The sequence below is a fragment of the Brachypodium distachyon genome, chromosome 2 (assembly GCF_000005505.3).
Source record: "Brachypodium distachyon strain Bd21 chromosome 2, Brachypodium_distachyon_v3.0, whole genome shotgun sequence".
NCBI classification, from domain to species: Eukaryota; Viridiplantae; Streptophyta; class Magnoliopsida; order Poales; family Poaceae; genus Brachypodium; species Brachypodium distachyon.
Genome location: NC_016132.3, coordinates 5,969,797 through 5,983,715, shown reverse-complemented (window position 1 = coordinate 5,983,715; position 13,919 = coordinate 5,969,797). Strand labels below are relative to the sequence as shown.

The following is a 13,919-nucleotide window of genomic DNA, read 5'->3' as shown; positions in this document are numbered from 1 at the left end:
GGCTGCGAAGCAGGCTGGCGGAGATCCAGGGTTAAGCCCAAACCTAAGCGCCCAGGGGCAAAGACCTGGCGCTTCCCCCCAATATGAACAGTAGAGCAGGTCCGAACTAACAACCCATCTAAAGACAGTCCAACCTCGTCAACCTCAGAAGCAGAGGAATGAATCAGAGTACCATCATAGATGAATCGAGAATCACGAATCGCAATGGAGTACTTGACCTCCCAACGACGTTGGAGCGAAACAGGCGTGGGAGCGAGCGGCATGCTTCACCTCTCTCTCTCTCTTCAGTGAAAACTAAGATGGAATGGAATTCACTGTCGTGACATGATTGACCTAAAGAGTTAACCCAAGTTACCTGATTTCGCGTTTCCGAATTCATGACAGAATTCAGCACAACTTCCAATTAGATTTTCCTTGTGTCAGTTTATTATCAATATAGTGGCCCAAGATGTTTCCCTAACATTTCCAGAAATTTTCAAAATTGGGCTGTCATCTCCTAGTTGTCCCCTGGTCTGGTTCGTTTGAGGACAGTCAGGCAACGCAACCCACTGCTCTCCTCACCTAACCCTAGCTCAAAAGTTTGAGAATTTTTCCCCAAAGAACAAATCGGAAGAAATAAGGAGAGAGAGGAAGCCTCACACTTCCTGTCCTCCCCTCTTCTCCCCGGTCAATTCTTTCGACTCCCTCGCGGGGATGCGGCGGCTATGGCGATGGTACCAGCAGTGCCTGTCCTCCCACCCCGTGCGAACGCAGGTGGTCAGCTCCGGCATCCTCTGGGCCCTTGGCGACATCGGCGCCCAGGCCGTCACCCACAACTCCGGAGCGCGCTCCCACCACCAGGTGGATAACCCCCAGGTAGCCACTCAATCGCCCGTACAACTTGTCTCGTTTCGACCCATTCCTGGATTCCACGGTCGTTCTTGGATTCCATCGCGTCAAGATTTTTCAGCTACTCGAGTTGGGACTTTCCCGGGGTATAAATAACCTAGGCTGCCTAGCAAAAGTGTCATTACTCTTAAGGCTTAGGGGATGCTTAATCCGTTTCAAGGTGGACATTCGATTGGTAATCGGAGATAGTGACTAGACTAATGTCCACAGTCGTGGTTGTTTGTTCTTTTCTGCAAATAATATTATTAGTGTTTGATGTGGAACTTCTGCGAGTCAATGGCAGTTTAATCGCGCCAAATTCGATTTTTGTGGTAAGGTTCGATGTTGAGGTCGATTGTTTCTTGTTTGGAAACCTTAAAGCCTACTTTGCCAAATCTATTCCTGTGGTTGTGTCTATGCTCTTGGTGGTGCGATGAGATTTGACAATCCTTTTTCGGCAATACTTAGGATATTTGTTGCTAAAATCGGGCTAGGACATTTGATCGGTTTGTGATGTCACTTGATTGCTTAAGTTCCAACCATATTTCACTCCATTTCGGGCAATCATGCTTTCTTTGGTAATTTAGATATTTCTTTTTTGGTTCCTGCTGAAAGCCTTACTTAGATTAAATGCGTAATGGAATTAGAGATTTCACTGTTTTTATGTCGACATGGTTGCACGGACCAAATCGGCGAAAGACAATCATGAAGAGGGTGCTACAGGCGCTGAGGTTCGACTTGGTCATCTCTAAGGTCATCGGGACGTGAGTGTGAATATTCATGAGCTGGACCATGGAGGAAGAATGGGTGGCAGGTTGAGGCAGAGCCGCAGAGGATTGGCAAAGGGGTTAGAAGAGGAGGAAGTGCTTGCCACGGGGGAGAAGCGTGACCGAGGAGAATTTAGGAAGTGGATATGATATCTGATACCATGCAGGAAAATAGAATTGGATGCAGCGTGACTTGTATTGATCCTCTTATTGAATATTATACAAACAAGCACACACTTGCCTCAGCTAAACCTTGCCTTATCTCTTATGCAATCGTCACTTCACACTCGTTCAGGATAGAGAACACTACAGCTGCATGCAATGCACGATGTGCTTGATGTCTCCAACACGGATGGATGTTTACTTTGAGTCAAGTAACTTTATATGGACACTGAAAAAGAATTTGCTGAGCACGTGAATTATTACCTGTTGACCTTTTGGTTGTTGTTGACCTTATCATGGATTGTTTCTCTTATTTTTCTCTGCAGTTTTTTGGATCTCATAAAATAGAAAGGACGTAAAACATTCTCAGCAATTCTGATGTCTAAGCCATCAGTCTTCATTGTTTTAAATATCAAAGTGTAGCCATCATATGATATTTTAGCTTTAGAGTAAAGCAATCTTTCAATCTGAAAACATACAAGGTATTTTTAGACCAAAACTTCATTCGAACTTTCGGGGTAGTTTATTTTTTTAGCATGTCTGCTGAAAAGTTTCCTCATTCTGCAATTTCATTGTTATCCACTTAACAAAGCTCTGTTACCTTTTCAGGATAAAGATAAAGAGTTCAAAGTGGACTGGAAGCGTGTTGGCATCACAAGCTCCTTTGGATTTGCTTTTGTTGGACCAGTTGGACATTACTGGTTAGTAGTTCCTCAGAATTTGTTATCGGGCATGAGCAGATGATGCCATGCTTAACTTTGTTCTGGTCTCCTTTATTATCATATGTTGGTAAGAGTTTACTAGAGCTTTCGCAGCATGAACAACGCAAAATTTGACAGCGCACACCATCCTCCAGCCTCACAGACAGCCACCACATGGTGCAGACTGCAGATTAATGACCTCAAGAGGGCCACAAACACATTGCCATGTACTCCCTCCGTCCCGAATTAACTGACGTGGATTTCTATAAGAATCTATACATATCCACGTCAGTTAATTTGGGACGGAGGGACTAAATGTCAAGAAAGATGAGTATAATAATAAAGGGCTAAATGGAAGACATATTTAGTAATCATCATCCTGCACTTATGTTCTCCTGTTAGGTTATTAGATCTAGTTGATGACATATAAATATGAATGGCATCACGGAAAATTTAAGACACTTCCATTACATATGCTTTGGGCGTATCAATAGTGGCTTCTCTTACTGAACATTGTTAAGCTGTGCTATCAAGCAATCGACATGGTCCTCACATCACCTTTTGGAGCCAAAGTAGCTGTTGACCTAATTGGACTTGTGGTTAGTGTTCTAAATTTTCATTTGGCTAGAAGGTTTTGAACTGGGAATAGTAGTGGCGTGTGACATCTCTTAACAAGAGCATGTAATCTAATACACAATAGGGACCTTGTGACAAACTTCTACTGTCGCTCCCACCTTATTGTGTTCTGTTATGAGTGGTGATTCCACAATTTCGTTTTGCTTTGTGCACTCTGTAGGTTAAGCGAAATCTCCATGATTTTTGGAGCAACAGTTTCTCATTTCCTGAAACAAGCTGTCATATGACTTGTACTCATTTTTGTCACCTAGGTATGAATACTTGGATCGTTTTGTGCGGCGGAGATATCAGCGTAGTTCATTCAAATTTGTTGCAACGAAAGTTGCAGCAGATGGTCTACTGTTTGGACCGCTTGATCTCGCGCTGTTCTTCTCTTATGTGGGTCTTGCTTCAGGAAGGAGTGTAGAGCAGGTGAAGGATGATGTGAAGAGGGATATTATTCCTGCTCTAGTTTTAGGCGGAGCCATCTGGCCAGCCGTGCAGATCGCAAACTTCCGCTTCATCCCCGTGCGGTACCAACTGCTTTACGTGAACTTGTTCTGCCTGTTAGACAGTTGTTTCTTGTCGTGGATTGAGCAACAAGGAGATGCAGCTTGGAAGCAATGGTTCACATCGTTCCAGAAGAAAATCGAAGACCAGAAGAGTAAGGTTTAATCTGTGCAATGATTTTAGGTCGTTCTGCCCAGTGATTTGGACCGAACCTGCATGATGTGGTTGGTCCCACAGTAGAGAACTCAGAAAAAAAAAAGTAATGACTTTGCTGTCGGCGGCTGTTTATGTGGAATTTGCAATGCCCAGCAAAACTGGACATTACTATCATGTAGAGATTTGCTTTTTTGGTTTTTCACCTTTGACTGGAAGGCAAAGATTGCTCAATCTCTTGTTTAACTTCACTTTGATGAATCGAGCGTTTGTTTACGGAACGCCATTATTACGGTGCAACTGTTCCTAACGAGTATTCCTTGTGTTCCTCGTATTGGTGGAAACATGCTCTTAGCAGGGATGCAGTACGTGTGATGGTCAGAACTTGCTGCTGTTAGGTCTGCTGGTACAAGTGTGTGAATTACTGAAGCAGCACATTGCACAAGGCATGAACATCCTCTGAAATTCTGTGATTTGCCATGGGTGCCATCGTGCTCGTGCAGCATCCTGCACCATCTTCCAGATCCCGCTCCATTTGAAATTCTGTTGGTTTGGGTGCACCAATTTTGCACTACAGCACTCCAGCAGCTAACAAAGGCATATGCAGAAAACTCACATCCAACGAGCTGCGATCAAGTGCTGGCAGCCTTCGTCTGATCCTAGCATAATATGAACTACTGTACAGTATTACTACGGAGTACATGTACGGAGTAACAAATTTTGTGTGGTTGAGACAAAAAAATTCCCGTACGATACCTAAACCAGACTAAACTATAGAAATTTTGACCCCAGGTACATGCATTAATACACGTAAGGTAAATCAGACAATCGGTTGATGTGGCTATTCTGAGACTGAGAAAGAAAGAAGAGACGAAGCGCTTGGCGCTCTTCCCGCGCCTAGAAACGAGCTCGGCCTCCCGACTCCCTGGGCTCACCCCAGCACGGGCCAATAAATCCCCATCGCCGGCTCGATCACTGCTCCCGAACACCTCCTTAATTTCCCCTCGCCATCAATTATACCCGATCGGTCGACACCATGACGCGTTGCATGCTCGCCAGGCCGCTCCTGGCCTCCCTGCTGCTGCTGGCCCTCGCCGGCGTGGCCTCCGCCTACGAGAAGGGCCCCGGCGGCTTCGTCGTCACGGGCCGCGTCTACTGCGACCCCTGCCGCGCCGGCTTCGAGACCAACGTCTCTAAGAACATCGGAGGTAACCAAATCAACCTTGGATTAATGAATTCCTCCCGATCGACACCGGATGAGCAAGCGAAGCCGGATTATGCAGGGGCGACGGTGGCGGTGGACTGCAGGCCGTTCAACGGCGGCGACAGCAAGCTGAAGGCGGAGGCGACGACGGACCAGTACGGGTGGTACAAGATCGACATCGACCAGGACCACCAGGAGGAGATCTGCGAGGTGCTGCTGGCCAGGAGCCCCGACCCGGCTTGCTCCGAGATCGAGGAGTTCCGCGACCGCGCCCGGGTGCCGCTCACCCGCAACAACGGCCTCAAGCAGCAGGGCACACGCTACGCCAACCCCATCGCCTTCTTCCGCAAGGAGCCGCTCAAGGACTGCGGCGGGATCCTCCAGGCATACGACCTCAAGGACGCACCCGAGACGCCATGAAATACATGCGTATAGGCCACCGTTAATTTTACTTGGTCACGTCTGGGCCGCAAGGCCGGCGCGACGCGAAGCAGACGGCCCGAGAAGATGGCCACCCGTTTGATGGGCCTCTTTTGGGCCTGAAACTTCAAACGCAGCTGCTTTTCTGTACTGTTCGTTTTCTTTTCTTTTCTTCTGTTTCTAAAACCGTCCTCTGATTACGTGTTGATCTAGATATGTGCTGACTCCATGGGTTTCTCGCTACTCCGTATACAATAAGAGAACACAGTTTTTTTTAGATTCCTAACTGATTTATCATCATTTATCCATTTGAATCCAGATGTAATGACTATAATGAACACTCCATGACATTTTTTTCTTCTAATAAAATACTCTCTCCGTTTCAAAATAAATGACGTAGATTCACTTATTTTAAAACGGTGGGAGTAGAAAATCCCAGAATTCTATTTCAAGAACTGGTGAGCTTTATTGATTACGAGACCAAGTTCTTACAATCGCGCATAATCACCTCCTCCACGCAGGGTAGAAATGCATGATGCAACGCCCACAAAAACTAGACTCAGACTTACGTACTTTCTCGGTTTCATAATTCTCGTCGAGATATTACGTGCATCTAGAAGATTTTTAACAATAGATACATTTGTTTTTGTTGGACAAGAATTAACCGCGGTTTGGCGACGAGGGACAGGCCGGACTTGAGCCGCACGGAGAGCCCGGGCAGCTCGCGCATGTCCAGCGGCGTCCCGCCCGGCGGCGCCCAGTCGAAATGGTACAGCAAGCTCGCAAGCGCCATCTCCATTGTCACCCCGGCGAAGCCGACGCCGGGGCACCCCCTCCTCCCGGCTCCAAACGGTATCATCTCGAAGCCCGGCTCCTCGTAGTTCACGTTACGACCGCTATCCAGGAACCTCTCCGGCACGAACTCCTCCGCGCGCTCCCACGCCACCGGGTCGCGCCCGATGGCCCACGCGTTGATGATGATCCGCGTGCGCGCCGGCACGTGGTAGCCCAGGATCTCGGTGTCCTTGGCGCGCCTGGCGCCAGTACTCACCGTAGGGCGCGAAGGCCACGTCGCGCCCGTAGAAGACCGACCCGCACCCGCTCCGCCATGGGGCTCAGCGGGCGGCTCGCGAAGGCCAGGTCGCGGGTCCTCATCACCTCCTCTGCCGCGGCAGCCGAGGACACGACCACGGCCTGCGCACGGCCGAGCCGGAGGAGCATCACCGGGCCGTGCGCCGCGGCCAGGGTCCGGAGCGGCTGGTGCGGGAGGGAGCTCAGCCCAGGAGATGGAGGTGGCCGATGAGCGGCAGCCCGCGGCCGGGCGACGGGGGCAGGCGCCTGCTTTGACGTCCGTCGTGCGGCGAGCCGGGCTTCTTCTTGTTCTTCGCCGAACGAAGGAGGTACAAGAGAGATACCACGAAGGCGAGGAGGGGCGGGAGGAGCACTGCGAGAGGCGAGACGGCCATTGTCGGGCGAGCGACTGTAAAGTTTCCAGAGACGTATACTACCCGTCGGCTAGCTGTACGGTGTGGAGTATACAGTATGTGTCTATCCTTTTGTCTATTTGAGATTTTGAGGAACAAAACACAAAAACAGAAGCGGCGCCGATGTGCCTTCATAGTCTGCGTCACCGGTTTTCCTGAAAGAAAAAACAAACGGGCGTTACCGGTTACTGCGTGGTGTCAGCAACCATCAGGTCGAGACGTCCATAAAAATATGTGCTGGCATTCAAGTCATCACGTGTCTGCAGTGCTGAGTTGCTGACAACCAATTTTTTGAGCCCTTTAATTTTAGCATATTATTCATATTTAATATCGTTGGGTTATGCTAGAAAGTTGCAGTGGTTGGCTCCATGAGTTCAGCGGAAAAAGTTGTCATCCATGCAAAACTAAAATTTTCATCTCACAAATTAAAGTTGTCGTCCATACAGTATTAAAGTTGACATCCCGCGGAACTAAATGTTCGTTTCCTAACTTTGTGACGCGACATGGTAAAGTTGACATCACACGGAACTAAAGTTTTCACCCTTGCAGACTAAAGTTTTCACCCCACAATATTAAAGTTGCCACATCACAGAACTAAAGTTGTGACCGAAGAAGGCACGTTGCACGCATAGCCACAGTCCCGATGGCCAGCAGAACGTTCGTTCCGAGAAACTAAAAAGCGAACGTTCACTCGTTATAAATTTCGAAAGTTTTTTGGTCCGCACCCTGAAGAAAATATATGTAGCATGAACTTGACAATCCGGCAACTATCTTTAACTTGCCCTGATCGAGACACCACAATTCGCTTAGCTTGGCTCAGTGGCACACTCCGGCAGGCCGCCACACTCGTCGTACCGCCGGCAAGCTACGAATGGATACGTACCACGAGCTCTGCCAGGCCGAACGAAACCGCCCAAGCAACTGAAGATTTCTTGGCAGTCAATCAATGCATGCAGCTGACGAAGAGCAGCTCCCCAGCATCGTTGATTGCCGGTAATTGATGAGAACCAATGCAATGCAATGCAAATGTTCACTCAGCTCAAGAAAGGCCAAGTCCGCTGGGGTACTCTAGCTTGCACAAGCAATGTAGGGAGAAGGGCGCAGGAAAGACATAGGACTGACGTCGGGGCCGGCCTATCATAAGCGGAGGAAAATGAGAAAACAAACAACGCTAGATGAGCTAATTTGTCTCACAAGTTTGTAGAAATTCTGTTAAATGTGTCACAAAAATGACAATAAAAGGTAAAAAAGAAATCCACACTAGGTACTCTCTCCGTTTGGGTTTACAAGGCCCACACGAAATTTTATGCCAAATTTTGAACAAAAATGCATTATTAATATGAGCTTATTGCGGCACAAAAGATATATTGTTGGATTCCTTATAAATTCAAAGGGAGAGAGTATGAATTAAAGGAGACGGTGGTCATGCATGCCTGACACATGATCTATCACTTAGCTATATCTTCTTTGATTATTGTGATTCTCGAGATGATATTCTAATATGATAAAAAAAAGACATATTAGATAGTAGACGTTGAAAGATGGAGTAGTTTTTTTAAGAGTCCCTGCTTAGTTTTAAAAGCAAGTGGGTCCACAGAACCCACAAATTACAACCCGATACGACTGAAGGACACAAAAATATATAAAATCTGCAACCAGGCTCAAGGACACGTGCCCTTCATTTGGCTGAACAAGGACCATGCGTCCAGTGAAACATCTCGAGCTGACACGTGCCCTAGCATGCATCTACCTTGCTGCTGACCAAGTTGCGTGCCGCCACTGACGAGCGAACTGCTGGCTGCCACCAGCAAACGAGCAGACTGCCGGAGCAAAACGCCTCCGTGTACACACCGGAGGAAGAAGACGTTGTTGATGCCAAATTTCTTGGATGTGTGTCTGCATCAACATCCTTGACGAGAGCACCAAAACCCCTGAAACGGGCAACCACCAGGCGGAGGCCATAGCAAGGCCCCCCGTCTCCGCACCGATGATGCCTCGTCCCTGAACAGGCAGGCGGAGTAAGTGTCAGTGTCGTCGCACGGGGTTCCGACACCGGGGATGCGCGGGCACCCCCTTTTTAGGTTCGGCAGTGGGCTACGGGGATCGCTCCGGCGATCGCCGGCGGGACCAATGCGACGCGTAAGAACCTACCAAGAACGCATGCACACGCTTTTTACCCAGGTTCGGGCCACCTTGCGGTGTAAAACCCTACGTCCTGCTTGTCCGAGCTTGTATTACTGTGAGATCGGCTGTTTTACAGGTTGCCGGGGGAGCCCCCGGGTGGTCTCTTTTTGGCTAAGTGTTCTTTGCTACTTCGGGATACTGCCAGTGTTGCACTACGAGTTGGCTCAACAATCGAACCAACGAACCAATCAGGAAAAATCCAACCAGAAACGAACCCTTTGACCGTTGGCGGGGGTCCTTCTTTTATAGCTAAGGGGATACCACAGGTGCCACGGCGCATGGTTTACAAGTGGCGAGCAAGGAGCTCGGGCAGCTCCTCCTTGGTGCGCTGGCATGCATGCATGAGCGCCAACCCCGTGGCTAGGGGTTTAGGGCCTAAAAAATAGGACTGGACAGCCACTGTTCGCCCGACTAGACGGATAACGCCCCTCCTGTCGGCTCATTAAATGCGCCGTGCGCTTCACTCCTTGCCATGATGAAACTGCACACTGGGCGCCTGGCACGCGCCCACGTGGCCCCACTGCTCTGCTCGCTCGGCCCCGCCCTCACGTCAGGAACCTGCGCTCGGGAACACCTCCTTCCGGCAAGTGCCTTCCCGGGAGGTGCCCAGGCGGGATTATTCCCCGAAGCCCCGCTAGCCCTGCCGGGCTGGTAGCTTGCCGGGCAGCCTGCACATTGCTGCCCAGGGTGAGATCCTCCCGGGAACTCAGCGATGCGACCCACGCGTCGTGCAACGGTGGTACCCCGGGTGCCACTGGTGCGACAGTAGCCCCCGGGCGTGGGCCGGCAACACCTGTTCCTGGACAAACTTTTCCTCGGTCGGTTGTCGGGCTACGCCCCAACCGACGCGTGGGTCCCGACTCGCCTCAGGCCCGCATCTCTTCGTCGTCCCACATAACCTGCCGTTACGGACGGAGTGGTCAGTGCGAGATTTCCGCTGTAACCTCCCCCTTAAACAAGGAAGTTAAGGCCACTCTTTCCATTATTCCTTTGATTAGCAATTATCCCAGCGCGCGCGTAGGGTACGGAACCGGCCGTTACCAAACGGCGGGGTGTTATAAAGCTTTTACTACTGCGTTGAGGGGAAAACACTTAGCCCCCCAGCCTTCGTCTTCCAACTTCTTCGCATCTTGCGCCCAAGAGCTTCGCTAGCTTCTGCCTCCGCTCCCCATGGAGCCCCCCACCACCAGGAAGGGAAAGGAGGTGAAGGCCCCAAAGAAAGCGACGGCCAGCAAAAGCGAGGCGGCCGCCAAGGCCGCCGCCGCCAAAGACTAGAAGAAGCGGGTGATGAGGGCCACGCTTGCCTTCTACCGGCCCGGCTACAACGGCGAGGCGCTGGCCAAGATCCGGCACGCCGTCGCCTCCGGGTTCAACGAGCACGGGGAGACCCTAATCTTCCCCGCGGGCGCCGACCACCAGGAAAACGACTTCCGGGTGTTTGGGCGCTTCATCCTCACCGGGTTGGTGCTGCCCTTCTCCCTGTTCCTCCATGCGCTCATGGAGTCGTACCAGTTGCGGGCGGCGCAGCTCCACCCCACGTCTCTCTACCTCCTCGCCACCTTCCAGTTCCTCTGCGAAGCATTCATCGGGGTAATGCCGTCGGTGGCACTGTTCCGGCATTACTTCTACCCCCGGATCGATAACGCGAATGCGATGTCGTCGGGGGTGGTGTTCCGCACCCGCGACCGGATGAAGTCCGAGTTCATCATCCGGTCGGAAAAGAAGATCGAGAAGGAATGGCGGGGCGACTATTGCTGGGTCCGGGTGCAAGACCCGGAGGAGTTCATCCTCTTGCCCACCGAGCTGCCGCAACCCAACAGTGGCTGGCGGGACCGGTACCACCGCGACACCGATCTCCTCCCCATCGTGGAGAAGATCAAGGCCTTGCGGCTGGCGGGGCTCACCGACGTCGACGTGGCGCGAACCTTCATCAACCGGTGAGTCGCGCCGCTCCAACTGTGCTCCCGCCCCGCATGGATGTACACGGGGCCCGAAGACAGGACACGCCTCCACCGCGAAGGCGTGGACCTTGAATCCCTCCAGGTGTGGGTGAAGGGGATCTACTGCGAGGACCTTCCTGCTACGGGGTTCCCGCCGGGGGTTATCTCCCTCCACGCCGGCGTTCAGGGGCTGAACGACATCGCCACCTCCTTCCCGCCCTGCAGCGAGTGGAAATTGATGGACGATACCCCCACTCGGTCCCTGCGCTCTCCCCCGCCCGCACCCCGCGGGAAGCAGGTGCTTGAAGAGAGCGGGGGCGAATCGGAAGTGAGCTGGCTGTCTCTGCATTCCTCGGACGACGAGGCGGGCCAGCCTGCCGCGTCCCAAGCAGTCGTCCCCGATCGAGGATGCGATGAGGAGGACAGCGATGATGCGCCCCTGATCGTGCGAAGATCAGGGGCGCACGCAGTGACCGCGGCTCCCTCCACGGTGGCTACGGCGGCATCTGCCCCTGCGGCGGCTACCAGCTCAGCGGCGACCACCCCTGCAGGGGATGCCGGGGTCATGGCGGTGACCACCCCGGCAGCGCCCGCCATCGACCCGGCGACGGCTACCTCAGCAGCAGCCGCCGAGGCCGCGGCGACAGCTCCATCGGCGACGGCCCCGACGTCGCGGCGGCCCCGTCGTCGGTTCCCGCGGTGCCCCGGGCCGCGGCACCCCCACGGGCACCCACGGCTCTGCCCGCTCGGGGGGTCTTCCGGGGCTTCGCGCTCCGGCGCAACCCCCCGAAGGCCGATTCATCGGCAAGCGCTAGCAAGAGGGGAAGGGTCGACTCCCTGCCTGCCGCGCCGAGCAAGAAGGCGCGCGCGGAGGACGGCACCGCAGCCGACCCGGCTGGCACAGGGGCCAGCGGCGCCGCCATCGCACCTGCCGGCGACCCAGCCCCAACGGAGGTGGCGCCGGCAACAGCTACAGCTCCTTCCTGCCTCCTTTCCTGCATTTTCATTTGTCAGCTACTCATATAACCGTAGCTTCTCTTTCCGTAGGCGACGCTCCGCCCGCAGCATGCCTCCAGGAGAACCGTGCCGAGACGGAGGAGGAGGGGGAGGCTCCCCCCGCAAGCCCAACGGCCCTGCAAGGTAACGATCCTGAGCCCCCTCTTCCGCCTCCAGGCAACTTCTCTAGCTTCTCACTTCTCACATTTCTCGCTGCTGCAGGCCCAAGCGCACCCGCACCGGAAGCGGGTGCTACTGTGGTTGACCTCGACTCCGACGTCGAGGTTATAGGGACGGCGAAGGGGCCAGAAGCAGCCCCCATGCCTAGCCCTGCTGCGGCGACCGCAGCCGCCACCGGGACGGTGTCCGGCGACGCGCCCGCGGCCGCAGGCGCGGGTTCTTCTGCTGCCCAACAGGGGATGGCCCCTGCCGGGGGCGCGGCAACCTCACCAGCCCCGCAGTCCCCGGGCGCGGGTGAGGGGGAGGTTGCCGGGGAGGAGCGACAGGATGCTCCGCCACAAGCGGATGACCCCCCGCCCAGCTATACGGTAGCGGCGAGGGCTTCGTCGCTGTCGGCCGCTTCTTTCAACACCGACCTCGGCACCCTTGCCGGGGTGGCTTGGAATCCCATCACCTGGGATCCGAGCGTCTTCGACCGAAGGCACCGGCTCCTTGACGCCGTCAAGGACCAGCAACTGGCCTTCGTCACCTCCTTAAACGAGGTTAGGGAGCACCACGCGATCGCCAAGAGCCAGCTTGGCGAGCTGCGGCAAGCCGTCGAGAAGGAGCGGCAGGAACTCTCCCGGCTACGAGAGGAGACGCGCCTTGCCCAGGAAGCTTTGGAGAATGCCGACACACCGGTCGTCCCGGAAGAAGAGCTCTACCGGCGACTGGAGGCTTAGCGGGCCGAGCTCTAGGGGGCTCTGGACTCACTGGTGGTGGCTCAAGCGGAAGCCAAGAAGGAGCACGCCGAGGTGCTCGCTACAACCCATGCTCGGATCAACGAGAAGAGCGATCTGATCGCCAACTATCTCGGTGAGATCCAGGGCCTGCGCGTCAAGCTGGAGGTGCAGGTCAAGGCCACCGAAAGCGCGGTCGATGCGGCGACCCGGCATGAGATCCAGCTCGGCGCCACCAAGGACAGAGCGGCCTGGTTCAAGACCGAGCTGGCCACTGTCCGGGAGAAGCTTGCCAAGACCGGTGAGGACAACACGGCCCAAGCCACGGAGCTCGCGTCGCTGGCAAGCCGCCTCCGGAAGGACAAGAAGGCCACGCTCAACGCCCGGCTCCACCACGGCACGTTGATCGGGCAACGGCAACTGGAGACCGAGAAGCTGCTCCATATCGCCCAGGCTCTACACGATCTGCTGCCCAGGTTCGAGCTGCAGGCCGCGGAGGTGGACGGCACGGACGTCTCAACGCTGATCCCATTCTTCTCCGACCTGGTGGGGAAGTTCGGGGCGCTCGACGTCGGGATCGCCAAGTGTGGCGCCAACAAGGTTGCCAACTGTGCCCAGGAGGTCGTCGGGACGATCCTTCCGAGGGTACACCTTCGGGACCCGGAGTTTCCCTTCGAGACGCTGCTAGACGCCTGGTCGGACAACGAGGACGAGCCCACCCACACCCAGGCAGTGAGTGGGTTCGTCGACGAGGTGGTCGAGCGGATGCAGCGGAAGTCGGACCCCGAGCCGTCCCCGGAGCCCCCGGCGGAAGACGCCGGCAACTAGTCGCCGCCGCCTCTTGGCGTTTCTTTGTTGTTTCCTTACTTTGTTTTCATTCCTGCAACCATGGCGCTTGGCGCCGTTTGAACAATTACAGTTTCATTAGTTCGTGTAATCGTTCGCTACTTAGTTAATCAAGCTCTTTAGTTCTGCTTAATCCTTGTCCCTTGTTTCCGGGGCTGCCTCGCGGGCTGG

The 13,919-nt window shown here is 53.9% G+C and overlaps 2 protein-coding genes across 2 annotated transcripts; both read left to right on the top strand.

Annotated features, from left to right (window-relative positions):
- Positions 1-498: 498 nt before the first annotated feature.
- On the top strand, positions 499-4,075 carry LOC100838374 (protein Mpv17). Its single transcript, XM_003565881.4, has 3 exons — positions 499-855; positions 2,406-2,497; positions 3,385-4,075. The coding sequence occupies exons 1-3, from the start codon at positions 694-696 to the stop codon at positions 3,785-3,787; spliced, it is 657 nt and encodes a 218-aa protein (XP_003565929.1). The 5' UTR covers positions 499-693; the 3' UTR covers positions 3,788-4,075.
- A 584-nt stretch (positions 4,076-4,659) lies between these two features.
- LOC100836543 (pollen allergen Phl p 11) lies at positions 4,660-5,685 on the top strand. Its single transcript, XM_003565877.4, has 2 exons — positions 4,660-4,983; positions 5,059-5,685. The coding sequence occupies exons 1-2, from the start codon at positions 4,812-4,814 to the stop codon at positions 5,397-5,399; spliced, it is 513 nt and encodes a 170-aa protein (XP_003565925.1). The 5' UTR covers positions 4,660-4,811; the 3' UTR covers positions 5,400-5,685.
- The last annotated feature ends 8,234 nt before the right edge of the window (positions 5,686-13,919 follow it).